Source organism: Cricetulus griseus (genome assembly GCF_003668045.3).
Source record: "Cricetulus griseus strain 17A/GY chromosome 1 unlocalized genomic scaffold, alternate assembly CriGri-PICRH-1.0 chr1_0, whole genome shotgun sequence".
Taxonomy (NCBI): Eukaryota; Metazoa; Chordata; class Mammalia; order Rodentia; family Cricetidae; genus Cricetulus; species Cricetulus griseus.
The window spans coordinates 184,113,071-184,126,630 of NW_023276806.1; the positions used below are offsets into that span (position 1 = coordinate 184,113,071).

General features: G+C 40.2%; 1 protein-coding gene across 7 annotated transcripts in view; it reads right to left on the minus strand.

The window, feature by feature from the left end:
- Cdk14 (cyclin dependent kinase 14) overlaps positions 1-13,560 on the minus strand; it is a 554,492-nt gene that overhangs the window by 76,267 nt on the left and 464,665 nt on the right. For all 7 annotated transcript variants that reach the window (XR_004771639.1, XM_035450611.1, XM_027391584.2 and 4 more), the window contains 2 exons: positions 10,319-10,458; positions 4,798-4,940 (listed from right to left, as the gene is read on the minus strand). Coding sequence is in view for 6 of the 7 variants with exons in the window: in XM_035450611.1 (XP_035306502.1) it covers positions 4,825-4,940; positions 10,319-10,458 (256 nt within the window). In the remaining variant the exon portion in view is untranslated. The remainder of the gene's footprint in view (positions 1-4,797; positions 4,941-10,318; positions 10,459-13,560) is intronic.

Below are 13,560 nucleotides of genomic sequence, written 5' to 3' on the forward strand. Positions count from 1 at the left end.
TGTTTATTTTACTTTATTAATATATAATTCCTGAATATCTAGTGAATAATTCACTACTTGTGACCCCCTCGAGTTCTTAAATTTTTTCAATAATTTCATGTATACATACTGTACTTATTTCATCTCTCCTTTTCCTCTCTCCAACCCATCCAGTACACACACACACACACATGCACGCACGCACAATAAGTACATAAATACAATGTACTGTGTTGGGGAATATTATTCTAGGGTGTGTGACTTTCGTTTATGCTGCATTAGTTTAACTCTGTGAAGCTGTGTTACTGTACCTGTCTAAAACACCTGGTGGTCCTAATAAAGAACTGAGTGGCCAATATCGAGGCAGGAACAAGGACAGGTAAGGCTGGCAGGCAGAGAGTATAAATAGAAGGAGAAACAAGGAAGAGAAAAGCAAGAGAATGAAAAGAGGAGGATGTCAGGGGCCAGCCACCCAGCCACCCAGCCACCCAGCCACCCAGCCACAGAGTAAGAAGGAAAATGAGATATACAGAGGTAAAAAAGATAAAAGCTCAGAGAGGTCAAAGGTAGATAGGTTAATTTAAGTTAAGAAAAGCTGGCTAGCAACAAGCCAAACTAAGGCTGGGCGTTCATAAGTAATAATAAGACTCTGTGTGTGATTTATGTGGGAGCTGGGTGGTGGTCCCCTCAAAAAGTCAAAAGAGTAAAACACTGCACAACACTAATGAGTCCATTTAGTTTTGCTCCTATGTATATGTGGTTAGGGGTGATCACTAGGTGTTAGATAACCAATTAGGGAGATCATCCCAGGGGAAGACTGATTTTCCCTCTCTCAGTTATCAATTAATGACCCCTTGTAAATGACCCCCTTGTAAAAATACAGATTCATGGGCCCTAGAAATTAAGTTGGAACTCTGCAAGCTTTTGGCATCCTAGAATGTGAGATGCCTATTTTCAGAGGGTGTAACACCAGCATACTGAGTCATGGAAAGAATATGGCAAACAAATGAAATGCCAAAGAAAACAAAGCCCCTGATCCTATTCAATGAAAGTTCCTTGAGCAATTAACTCTAGTATCTTTGCCTAACAGATCACTTTTAGGAAATGACTAAGGTAAGCAGTGTAACCACTGCTTCACTGCCATGTAATTCTTAAATAATGAGGATTAAGGATATGCTGGAACAGAAGGAGATCACCAACATTTGCAGAGTGAGCTCTTGCAATTGGACCAAACATTATTACTTCATTCACTAGACACATTATTTGTAAGTTTACAATGACTTTAATGGAGTCCAAAGACTGACTGATTCGCTGAAAGGGGATGATTTATCCCTTTATTTTGTAGAAGTAGACAGTAACCAACACTTTCTTTGCCAATCTAGAACGACTGAAAAATTCAGCCTAGCTCAGGTGATGGCTGGTATTTCTTTATGTGTTACTAATGGATGTGAGTATTCAATACCACCACCAGAATTCTCCTGAAAGAAAATTTTCTATGTACACTTGAGAGTCCCTCAGGTTTTACTCAATTCTTCAGTTGACCAATGGGTGGGAACAAGCTACGAAACAGCTTAGGGATTTCTCTAGAGAGTAACAAAATGTAAGTACTTGCATCACCCATGGTAGCTCTCCCTATTCTTAACCCAGGCACTTGTGGTTTTCTTCTCATGTAATCTTGCCACAGTCTCTCAAACTCACATTGCTTTCTTCTGGAATGCAAAATGCATCTCATTAGCTTTTCCACTAAGGCCAATTTATGTAAATCCATTATTAATTAAATAATTGGAGTGACCTTGGTTTGCAAGGAAAGAAATAATGTGGCATGGAGGCATAGGAGAAATATTAGGACTGGAAGCATTTCTGCCTGTCCAGTCCCTTTCATTTCAAAACCAGCAGGATACAATGCAAGTTCCACACCAAGAGCCTGTAGGTCAACACAGGGAAGTGGCTAAAACTCTAGCCTGTACTCAGGCTCCCTCTGCCCCCAAGCTCTTCCCCTCTTTCTCCTTCCCAGTCACTATGGGTGCTATAAAACTGAGATATTCCATATATTTATATGCCACAGACTGCTCTAAATAAGTGATGGAAAAATTTAAAAAACCAGAAACTCAAAGACTAGAGGATTCTATCTTTTTTTCTGAGAATTGCTTATTAATGTGGCTTTTAGATTCATAATATCTCTAGTTTGCAATTCATTTGCTGGTCAGAAAGAACCCATGCCATCTGCTGTAGGCGACCAATAAACAGGCTACATTATTTGATCTCTAGCAGGGAGACACTTGGTAGTTAGATTTTCAAAAGTAAGAAACCAAGATTATTTCTTTTTCTGTTGACAGAGACATGTTAGAATCCTGATTTCCTGCAGCTTTGCTGAAAACAAAACGATCTTTCATTAGTGGCCTACTGAATCAGATGTGGTAGCTAGAGTAACGATAACGTTGAAGCCTTCAAAGTTGACATGATGAGGACAACACTCATAGGGAAACTATTTGTATTGTTATCAAACACTTGTAGAAGAATCATTCCGTGTAGATCCAGTTCTGGATCCAGTGTAAGGAAGCATACTGCAAGCTTTATGTGCACAGTGGACAGTGTCCCAAGCACCTTTGGAAACTGCTTTTCAGCTAGCAAGTTTTGAATCTTTCTGGATAATGCTCTGCCCAGTCAGCTCCCTTTGATTTTACAAGAATGAGCTGATCTTAAACACACCATTGTAGCTTTGACTATGTAGATCAGGAGCATTCAGGAGTGCCAAGAAGAAAAGACACATATGGTCCAGTGATGGAAATTCAGGCTTGCTCATGTGCGTGAATCAATAAAAGAGAGCCCACGTTTTGTTCTCATTCTACAGAATCAGCTGAGGAGTTTGTAACATGGGGACTAAATGCTTTTAAAATATGCATGCTACATACAACTCTCAGGAATCAAACTGTTCTCAGAAACATGAGGCTAATGGTCAGAAACTGGTTAGTTATAGTCCCAGTCTATCCATCCAATTACTCCTCAGAGTGGGTCCCAGATACCACTGAGTGAAGGTCCTTCCAGGTAACCACACATCCAATAGCCTGAAGGAAGAGATGTGCTCTCTTCTGTAAAGCTGTAGGTCTAAGAGCCCCTGATCAGCCTTTACAAGCCATATTTTAACCAGGAATCTTACCCCCTTCCAAATTAACATAAATCTCTACTGCATCCCTGGATGAGCAAAATCCATGCTAAGAGCATGAAAAGCTAAGTTCTGAAATTGCTGAAGATCCTGGCAGGTCTTTCACAGGGCTGGGTGCAGTTTGAATTTGCAGTCTGCCATCTGTCCACTTAGCTTCTTACCATATTTCCAAATAGGAGAAAACCAGACCATTCCCCATCAGAACACATGAAAAAAGAAAAAAAAAGCCAAGTATGGCATACTTGTAATCTTAATGCTAGGGAGGCAGAGACAGGAGGATTCCCAAGGCTGGCTGGATAGTTAGTTAGTCTACCTGAATCAGAGAGTCCAAGGTTAAATGGAAGATCCTGCCTTAAAAAATAGGTCGACAGAGGTCAGAGGTTGAGGGAGGCTCTTGACATCAATCTCTGGCCTACACTCCCCACTCCATACAGACCCAGTCAACCCTTAGTTATGGAACACAGAGAAGTGATGAACATGATTTACAGGAACCCACATAAAAAAGGCTTCCTCACAATGGAAGTTCATTCTCTATTTGCTTAAGAGTGAGATGTGTGGAGCGCATGCCTTTAATCCCAACTCAGTAGGAGAGGCAGGCCTCTGAGTTTGAGGCCAGCCTGGTCTACAGAGGGAGTTCCAGGACAGCCAGAGCTACACAGAAACCCTTACTTGAAATAACAAATGAACAAACAGAGTGAGATGTTACAAAAAACCCAAGACATTGCTTTCTGGTAACCCAGAAAGATAGTCCTTCAGATATTGCTGTCTTATGCTTGTCACTGGGCATGTGTGATGACTTGATAGGCAGACATGCCTGCATATCACCAAGGTAGTTTACAGTTCCTATGTGCAAAACAGTAGAGGTCAAAGAACTAAATTATGAAACCCAAAGTTTTACCATGATAGGTCTGTGCCAGGGGCCTGGCAAGAATCAGAAACCAAGGAAGGCCCAGTGGCCAGCTTATCTTAAAACAGGGACTGGGCATTCTCTCTCTCTCTCTCTCTCTCTCTCTCTCTCTCTCTCTCTCTCTCTCTCTCTCTCTCTCTTTGTCTCTCTCTCTTTTTCTTGGTTTTTTGAGACAGGGTTTCTCTATGGCTTTGGAGGCTGTCCTGTAACTAGCTCTTGTAGACCAGGCTTGTCTCGAACTCACAGAGATCCACCTGCCTCTGCCTCCCGAATGCTGGGATTAAAGGCGTGCACCACCACTGCCAGGCCTGGGCATTCTCTCTTATCACAATAAAATCCTCTGATGGGACGGAAGTTGAGTATTGTCAGAGTTGTTGATCCTTTATGAAAAGTTAGAAATGTAGACTTCTATATGAAATTTCCTATTTTTAAAATGTCAGCAAAAAATTAGTCAAACAAAACAGCTTTGTGGTTTAGGTGCAGCTCAAAGTGGAACTTTACTAACTCCAATGATGGATTCAAGAGCAATTAAGATAGATGCTTGTGACTCAATGATTTGCATGTGGCACAGAGCCTAGGAGGTGCCTGAAAACACTGACCACTCACATTCCTGATTGGTCTCTGCCTCGGCCGAATGTTTTATAAATTCGAAAATAGCCCTTGGGACTCATAAGGCAGTTTCAGAGGCAAATAGGTCTATTCCATGTCTATAGTAAATACTACTTTCCAGTAAATCAGGGTCTCTTACCTGTGCTCTCCTGAGAATGTCAGCTTGTCAGTGCTTGCTGTTTGATAGACTTTTGCCATAACTATTGTTTTTTCCAAAGGCCCTCATACTCTCTCCAGCTTCAGGTTGCAATCTCACATTTGGGACGGTAAAAATAGAAGACACTGAGGAGAAAACAAAAAGTTTCTATTTACATATTGACAACATTTTATTTAAAAGAAAATGGACATTGCAATGCAGTCTGGATGTCCAGCATGTGAAACACTGTGGTACGTGGTGGTATTTGAAATGCCAAGTGGTCAAATGTGCACACACACAGTTACATACATTTACACACACACACACACACACACACACACACACACTTGTATGAAGTGGAGCCACAGCTCCCATTTCTATGACCTTAGAAAACTAAAGTTGGATATGGAGATAAGTCTTTGCCATTCTCTCAGTCACTCATGAGGGAAGTAGTTTTTTACTTCAACATTTCCTGGGAAATTGCAGAATCCTGTACCATACACCTCAGAGTAGAAGGAAATGCTTGCCTTGGGACCTTCAGACTGGGAAAGACAAAATACGCAACCAAATAAGTCTAATAAGTAATGGTAACTGTTATAAAGAAGCAAAGAAGGAAAAATGGAGGCTGGAGAGAAGGTAACAGCTGTCCCTGATAGAGAAGGGATGGTTTGAGCAGCCACATGAAGGTGAGAGGGCAGGTAACCCTGGGGGGAAAGCAAGCACAAAACATGTAAAGAGGAAAAGCCAGAGCTGACTTCAGGGAGGCAAGAGAAGAGGTCAAACCAGCTAGGCTGCTACTGTGAACATTCTGTAGGGGCTAGCAGCAAGGCAAGTAACTTGGGGGAGAGTGACAATTGAACTGAGGACTGAGGTATTAATATGTGGAAATGTGTGACAGGAGCAGAGGAAACAATGATTACCTTCATCACTCAGAAAGATGCTGTTGCCATTTATTCTCAAGGGTAGGAATTCAGAAGGAGCAGGTTGGGGCAAAAAGCTTATGAGTTTGATTCTAGTCATCCTAACTTTTAGGTGTCTAGTAGATGACTGAGTGAAGAAGCTAACAGTCATTGACTAGGAGAGTCAGGGGAGCTAGCACTAGGAATAGGCAGTTAGGAGCGGCCAGTTAGCAAGGTCTAAGGAGGATGGATGCCCTGGAGCACTAACTCTGCACCTTAGCCTGCCAGCCTGCCAGGCATGAAGAGTTTGCCAGGGGAAGTTCCAGGAGGGGAAAAGGAAACCAAGAAAGAACCCTGCCAGGAAGCCAAGTGAAGGAAGTATCAGCAGGAAGAGGTGGCTACTGACAGAGAAGGTGAGAGCTGGGCAAGCTCCAAAGACAGGTGCTGACACAGTACTGTAAGAGTTACTGCTGCCTAGGTGGAAAACAGCCAAGACTCAATAGGAAAAGGAAAGAGCAGAGTGTTCAAAATACACCAGCAAGGTGATGCAAGAGCTTAATCCCAGCACTAGGAGGGCAGAGACAGGAAGGAAGCTCAGAGAGTTCAAGGCCAGTCTAGTCTACACAGTGAAACCCTGTCTCAAAATAAATAAATTTATTATAAAAAGATGGCATGACAAACGGTATAATAGCATGGTGGTGTTATGGTATTACAGAGGATCATGGGGGTGAAGCTACAAATATTAGGTCTGTAAAGGTCCTTCCTCAGCTTGCTCTCTGAATGAGATCTGGAAGCAGAGAGGACGAAGGCCCACATCCACAGTGGCCAGGACCTGTTGAGCTGAGCTTCCAGCCAGGGTATCTGAGGCCCAGCTCACAGACCTCCACACTGGACCAATTTGCTGGCCTTCTTTTAGGAGATTTGAGTCTTATGAATTAGCAAATGAATGTAATAAAATCAAGGACTCTGTACTGTGAAGTATATTTTGTTCATTTACTTTGACAAGGATAGTTGAGCTTCAATTATTTATGTAACTTGATAATATACACAGGAGAATGCCCCGTGGTGTGCTCCGGGAAAGTAATGAATTTCTTCTAAATCAACCCTCTATTTATTTCCCTGCAATTAAATCTTTGTGAAGAAGTAGAGCAAGGCTGTTGGGGTTTGGGGACAGGAGGGGAATGACACTGTCACCATCCTTGGTTAGCTTTAACTGCCAGACAGATCCCTAGGTAATTGTACAATTACTTTCCTTGATGTATTTATTCTGTTTCCTCCTTTGGTGACATTAATAGTTCCCTTCTAAATTTTCTCATTAGGTGACTACAATAAATGTTCTAATGGGCTTCAGTGGCCATTTTGAGAATCCCTCGAAGCTTTCTAATACCCCCATCAGGGCTTGGCCACCCACAACACACTTACACTTCAACACTTCCTATCCCTGTTCCTGGTGAATCCAGATCAGCCTTAGTGGGTGTACTATCTGCTCCCTGGTGGTCACTTCCCTAGGAGGCCCAACCAGAACCACTGACATTGACTCTCACATCTATGTGGGTGTCAGACCCATGGGTCTGACTAATCAACTCAGGTCAAGGCTGGAGACCAATATTCCTTTTTTAACTTATTTCACTTTCTGCCTTAAGTTGTTTGTTTGTTTTGTGGACATGCTTCTAAAAATTGCTACGAGTCATCAGAGACTAAGATCTTAGTAGCATGAATTGTGTCCCCTTCCAAGTTGATGTTAGCGCCCAGCTCTAGTGTGTTGGTGTCTGGGAATGGGACCTTTGGGAGGTGATGAAGCTTAAATGACCTCAGGAAGAGGGTGGTCCTCATGATAGGATTAGTAGCTTTATAAGAAGAACAGAGAAATGTTCTCTCTACCCTGTAAGGACCAAGCAGGCTGGGCCTCTGCCAGCCGTGAAGACAGTCCTCACCAGGAACAGAAGAATCAGCCAGCACCTTCATCTTCAACTGTCCATCCCCGGGAACTGTGACAATAAATATCTACTGTCTCAGTCTCCCACCCTCTGCTATTTCCTGATGACAATGTGAGTTGACCAAGACAGCTAGGCTCCTGGAATTGGTGAATTGGTACAACCACTGTGGACACATCTATTTGTTGGTTCTGTAGTACTTCTTGACAGGTCCGTCTTTCCCCAAACTCCCTTGAAAGGGAAAACATGAGGGATGTTGCTGTCACAAATTCTGCCATTTGTTAGACAGTGAACTTTACAAGAATCTACACTAATCTGAAGTTTAACTTGAAGAATCTCAAGAATTTCTGAGTACAGTCAGCTGAATACTAACTCAGACAAGAGTCACACAAGCCTAATTCCCAAAGTCACATAAGTCTGGGGATTCTTTGTTTAGCAAACATGTTTACAAGGGCAGCCACGTTGTTCTAAATGGAAATGACTATAGTATTTAATACTGGGATTGTCCTTTCTTGCGAATGGATTTATCCTTCATAATGATTATCTTCTAGACACAGAAATAGCATTTCTGTAACTCAAAATTGTTACCGGAGGCATTTAGTAGAATCTTGCTTTAAAAATATAATGATTTTTCATCTTTATTCTCCCCCCTTCAAAAGGTTTCCCTGCTCGTGATGTCTAACGTTATGCAGAGACGTGTTTCTGCCAATGAATATCGCCTTATGGTTATGCTTCTGCAAATAGCCTGCTGTGAGCTGATAAAGGGATTAATGCAGCCAAAATTCTTAATCTGTGAAATTACAAATTAAATTCTCATATTAAAAATACCACCCTGAGGTATTTTTTGTGGTTTTAATTCCCCTCTGGTGTTCTGCATACATTGTACTTGTTAATGACGGGGACAAGGCTGTCTCGGTTGGCAGTCTGCTGCTCAGTGATAATGTGTAGGTATTTACTCCCTTACAGAAACTGGATTTAACCACTGGCTGATAAACTAAGTGGCAAGTGGGTAATAAGTCCCTATTAACAGGAAAGTACTACTACAGAATTCAGAATTCACAGACCCTCAAAATCTGGCTTAAAGTCAGTCATCAAGTTGACTGGAATTGAGATGTCTCCAAGGAGGAGTGAGATCAAGGTAGGAGTTGTACAGCATGGGGAAAAGAAACCCCAGTTCTGAAGTCCAGGCACTGTAAATTAATGGTCCCATTGTGCCTTTTGTATTTTCCAGTAGAAGGATATGCAAGATCAATTCATTACTTTGTTGTCTTTTTTCATAGTTTTAAATTTTGAATTATCTTTTAAAGTTTGGGATCACTATTACAATAAAGGGTAGATCTTTAGAAAGGAAGTAAGATGGGTAATAAAGGAAGTTAGTTTGGGAATAACAGAAATATTAATGAAGTTGTGTAAGCATAAGGAGAGTATCAGGTCAATACATCTATAGTTACCTCAGGGCAACAAGAAAATGGATAGGAATAAATTTGAGATAGAAACATATTATATGTATTATATATAGATTATACATATCAAGATATATAATTTAGGTTAAGAAGGCTCAATGGAGTTGTTAATTAGGATTTAATTCCAAAATAAAGGGTGACTGTGACTGTTTGCTATGGGAAATCCAATAGTTCAGGGGCAACCAAAAATCCTAGTGACAAAGGAAGTAACTTCATATCTACTATAAGTGCTGTATGTATAAGAATTAATAAGTGCATTATAAATATTTGTGAATCTATGCAGTATCCTATTTTTAAGGCAATCATGAAACTATGTTAAGAAATATGTCTAATAGGTTTATGAAAAAATGTATATCACCACTGAGTAAAAATATTCCTACTGCTGCCACAGGGTTTTTCAAAATTTCACAAGAATTTTGTTTCACACTTGGGAAGAAAGCTGAGATCCACCCAGCCATAAATCCTTCCCCAAATACTTTAAATGTAATTGAAAAAGCCTGTGCAAATATGAGCACTTTTGTAAAAACAAAACAAAAACCCACCCAGGAATGTGTTTTGTTTTAAAAAAGATCTAGAGAAGAGCTGTCTGTACAAATACCAAGAGCATGTGTAGTTAAAATGAATTACATGTCTTCAGTTCTTACATGTCAGCTCAGTGCACTGGCCAATTGGCGGCTCTGTTCTTAGCTCACTGCCTAACAGTGCTCTTTAAGGTTATTGTTACAACCAAGATGGTCTCCGAAAATCAAACAGAAATGAATCATTTTTTTCCTCTGTGTACTGGAGCCAGTTAAAATAGCCCTGTGTGCAGAAAGCACTAAATATGTAAATCATATTCCCCTTGCCTTTATGACTACTCAGATCATTTTTTGGACACACACATAATCAAATACAAAGACATGCAGCTGCAGACTGCAGAGTAGAGATAGCAAAGAAATGAATCCATTTTCTTTCTGTGTCTGGTAAGCTAGCAATTGAATGGCAGGACTCCAATAAATATATATACACACAATCCCCCTTCTGGCTTGAGCGATCACATATCTCTCTCTCTCTCTCTCTCTCTCTCTCTCTCTCTCTCTCTCTCTCTCTCTCTCTCTCTCACACACACACACAACCTTATGTTTATGTTTATGTTTATGCACACATGAATGAGCCCGTCTGTCTATATGCATGCTACATATTGATGGCAAAGTGCTTTGATTGGATGCTGCAGATGCATCCCACTCACTATCAGTCAGCTCCCATAGCCGCGGGGGCAGATCGCTGAAATACTCGTGGCTCAAGGCAGCCTGTGCAGATAGCCTGTTCTTTGGGGAACACTGTAGAAGCTTGGAAGCCAGATCTTCGGCATGATTTACATAGCTGAGCCTAAAAACACAAGCAAAAATAGGAAAATCAGACCAAAGAAGAGTTCCACTAAATAGGACCTCAGGCTGATGCCATGTTTTATGTACTTCAGTTGATTCCTGGCCACGAAAGCAACTTAAATTACCTGCTGAAATAAACAAACCAAAGGCATATGTGTGCTTCCAGTATCTGTTACTCTACACTGACCTTTTCTCTATATATGCTAGGTACTGTTGGCTGAAAATATTTTGACTGTAAGCAAAGTACTGATTATTTCAGAATGGATGAAAGTAAGTCTAGAAGTAGAAAATTAGAGAAGACAGTTTATCAAACAGTTGCCAGCATTTATTCATAGAATCTTTGTACAGCATGCACATATGGATGCATTTATAGGAAATTAATACCAAAAAACCAGGAGAATTAAAATAGAGCTGCTATTACATTCTCTAGTTACTAAAATTACCTTTCCTCTAAGAATTTATATTTTCTTGCCTGAAGTATAAAATTACTGAAGCAAGTGTCCTGCCAAATGCCAGGCATTCTGATACGAGCATCCAGGTTAGCAAACAGATATGCTTAAGTGATACGGGGCAGAATCAATTCAAGATGACCTTTAAAACAACAGTAGATAGAGGGTATGTGTCTCAAGATTATTGGAGAAAAGGAGAGAAGCAAAGCCTTTGATGTGGTATAAGCTTTCCAATGGGTGGCAGCCATGCTCAGTCAGCCCAGCTCTGCTTTTCATGGAAACTATTCTGCTGGTCAGAGCAATCAGACATGGGTAATTAACAAAACACCAATGATAGCCCCTTTACAGGGAGTAAAACATATGGCAGGCACTTTCTCAGGCGCTGTTCCCATTCTCATAGTTATTACAGCCCAACAAGGAAACTACCCCCACTTGACAGTGTGGAAAGTAGGTAGGAAATGGTGGTGAAATGCTCAACAAAGCAAGCCATGTTCTCCAAAGGCTTTTAGCCATGGATCCCTGTGTTTCTGCAAGCAACGCTAGCTACCTGCATCTACCCTCAAGGCAGCCTGATGAGGCTCAGGGCCAAGCTGCTCTGGGAGTATTTTTAAAAGTCTTGAAGCTACTGGGCATGCCATTAGCAGCAGATGCCCTTCCTCAAGCACCGGCATGGCACTCAAGTATCTCTGTAGTCAGAAGGCAAAGCTGCTAGGAGTGAGCTGTGAAGGGGAAAGGAGGTGACGGACTTCAGTAGAGAGGACAGAGCGGAGCATGAACAGACCTTGCTAAATCTTCCTATCTGAAGGCTTCAGGAATGGATCCACTGCTGCAATGGGTTCGTTTTAATCTTCTTCCCTTTTACTGACAGAGTTGTGGACTGGTTTTAAGTGTCTTTGGCTGAGAGACATTTGTTCACAAGAAAAGGAGGAATTCTCAAGGTCCTTCCCTCCCTTACAGATGGTTCAAGTCACTAACATTGTATTTTCCGGTCTCTAGACATTCTCATGCTTACAAAGTTGTCATTAATATTTCTAAATATCAAGTTTGAAATATACAGACTTCACAATAAAAACATGACTATATTGAAAGTACTGTTTATATATTACCACAGCAAACATTCCATTCCTATCAATTTTATAGCACTTTGATAAAACAGAGCAATCAAGCCAGACTGGAATCAGATCCAAGTTTTGGGCCTGACACAATTTTGGACAAATTAAATGAATATCATTTATTAAAAGAAGAAAGAATGCTGTCAATCACACCAAACCCTATGTTGCTATATTTTGTATACATAAAGAAACAAGTGATAACAATATTTGGTATGTCAGCCTCCAACACTAAATTCATGACTATAAATGTGTAAGATACAAAGCAATGCACACTCTTTTCTTTTTCTTTTTGGTTTTCTGAGATAGGATCTCAATTTGCAATCCAGACTGGCTTGTCAGTCACTATTAGTCAAAGCTGGTCTTGAACTCATGATCACCTTCCTGCTTCAGCTTCCCTACCATGTCTAGCTTAACATATATTATTTCTAATCTTAATTTGCTCATCTAAAGAATAACATGGATGAACCATGTGAGCTGGCAGTCCCCCCCACCCATTTCCAAGAGCTTTGTGTACACTTGAGGCATGGCTTACTGCTTTGAAGAATGTTGTGTTTATAGTTTTGCCTTTGCTTTTGCATTAGATTCTTGATTATATTGAATTACAATGAATTATACCTAAATGTAAGGAATACACACCAATATTAGACAATCTCATTCTTCCCATTATATATCAAAATTATGCACAAAGTTAGATTCATAAATAAAATTCTGGTTTAACAATTTTACTACTTTCTCAGTTTTACTTCAAGAACCAGCTTTGTCCCATTTTTTTTCCCATGCATTTTTAGTAGCACAGTTTCCGTCATTGACTCTGCTTTGGGCAATAAGTTTTGCCTGAAGCCATCTGTTTACCATACCATAGTGGTATAATGACTGTGGTTATTGATCTTCTATTATGATGACGTATTTTTCATATCTTCCTATACACTCATTAGTGTTTTTTTTTTATTTTATGCTGTGCAAGGCTGGTAATTAAGTGTGTAAGTTTCTAGCAATGGTACACTTTACACATAAAGTAAGACTTACATCCTCATATGATCTTTTCTACATCTAATAAGACATTCTAAGTTAAAGTTCACATTTTCTCTCATTAATTTAATGACCGCATATGTCTTTGGATTAGTATTCTCTGACACCTTTTGCAACCTGATATATATATATATATATATATATATATTACATAGCTGGGCTTCATTTTCATGCACTCAAGCAATTCCTGTGGATTAAGAAAGCTGAGTCTATTTTTCAGTATTGGAATATTCGGAATTGCTGCTATCAGGGTGATTTCGCATTGCCGTCTTACCTTCCTATGCCTTTTTCCTTTCCTACTTTCTTTCCAATTGAATTTGAAAATTCAGTGTTTCTGCCCTCTGTTTAAGTGTTATATGAAATATTTAAATGCTCTTCTGTGTACTAGTGGCTACTCTTAACTCTTTTTCTCTTTAAGAAAAAAGTGTCATTATTTCCTTAGATGTTTAAGATCTTGCAGAAAATTTTCATAAGATGATAAAAAACAAAAACCCCCAAATCTGATCACACATC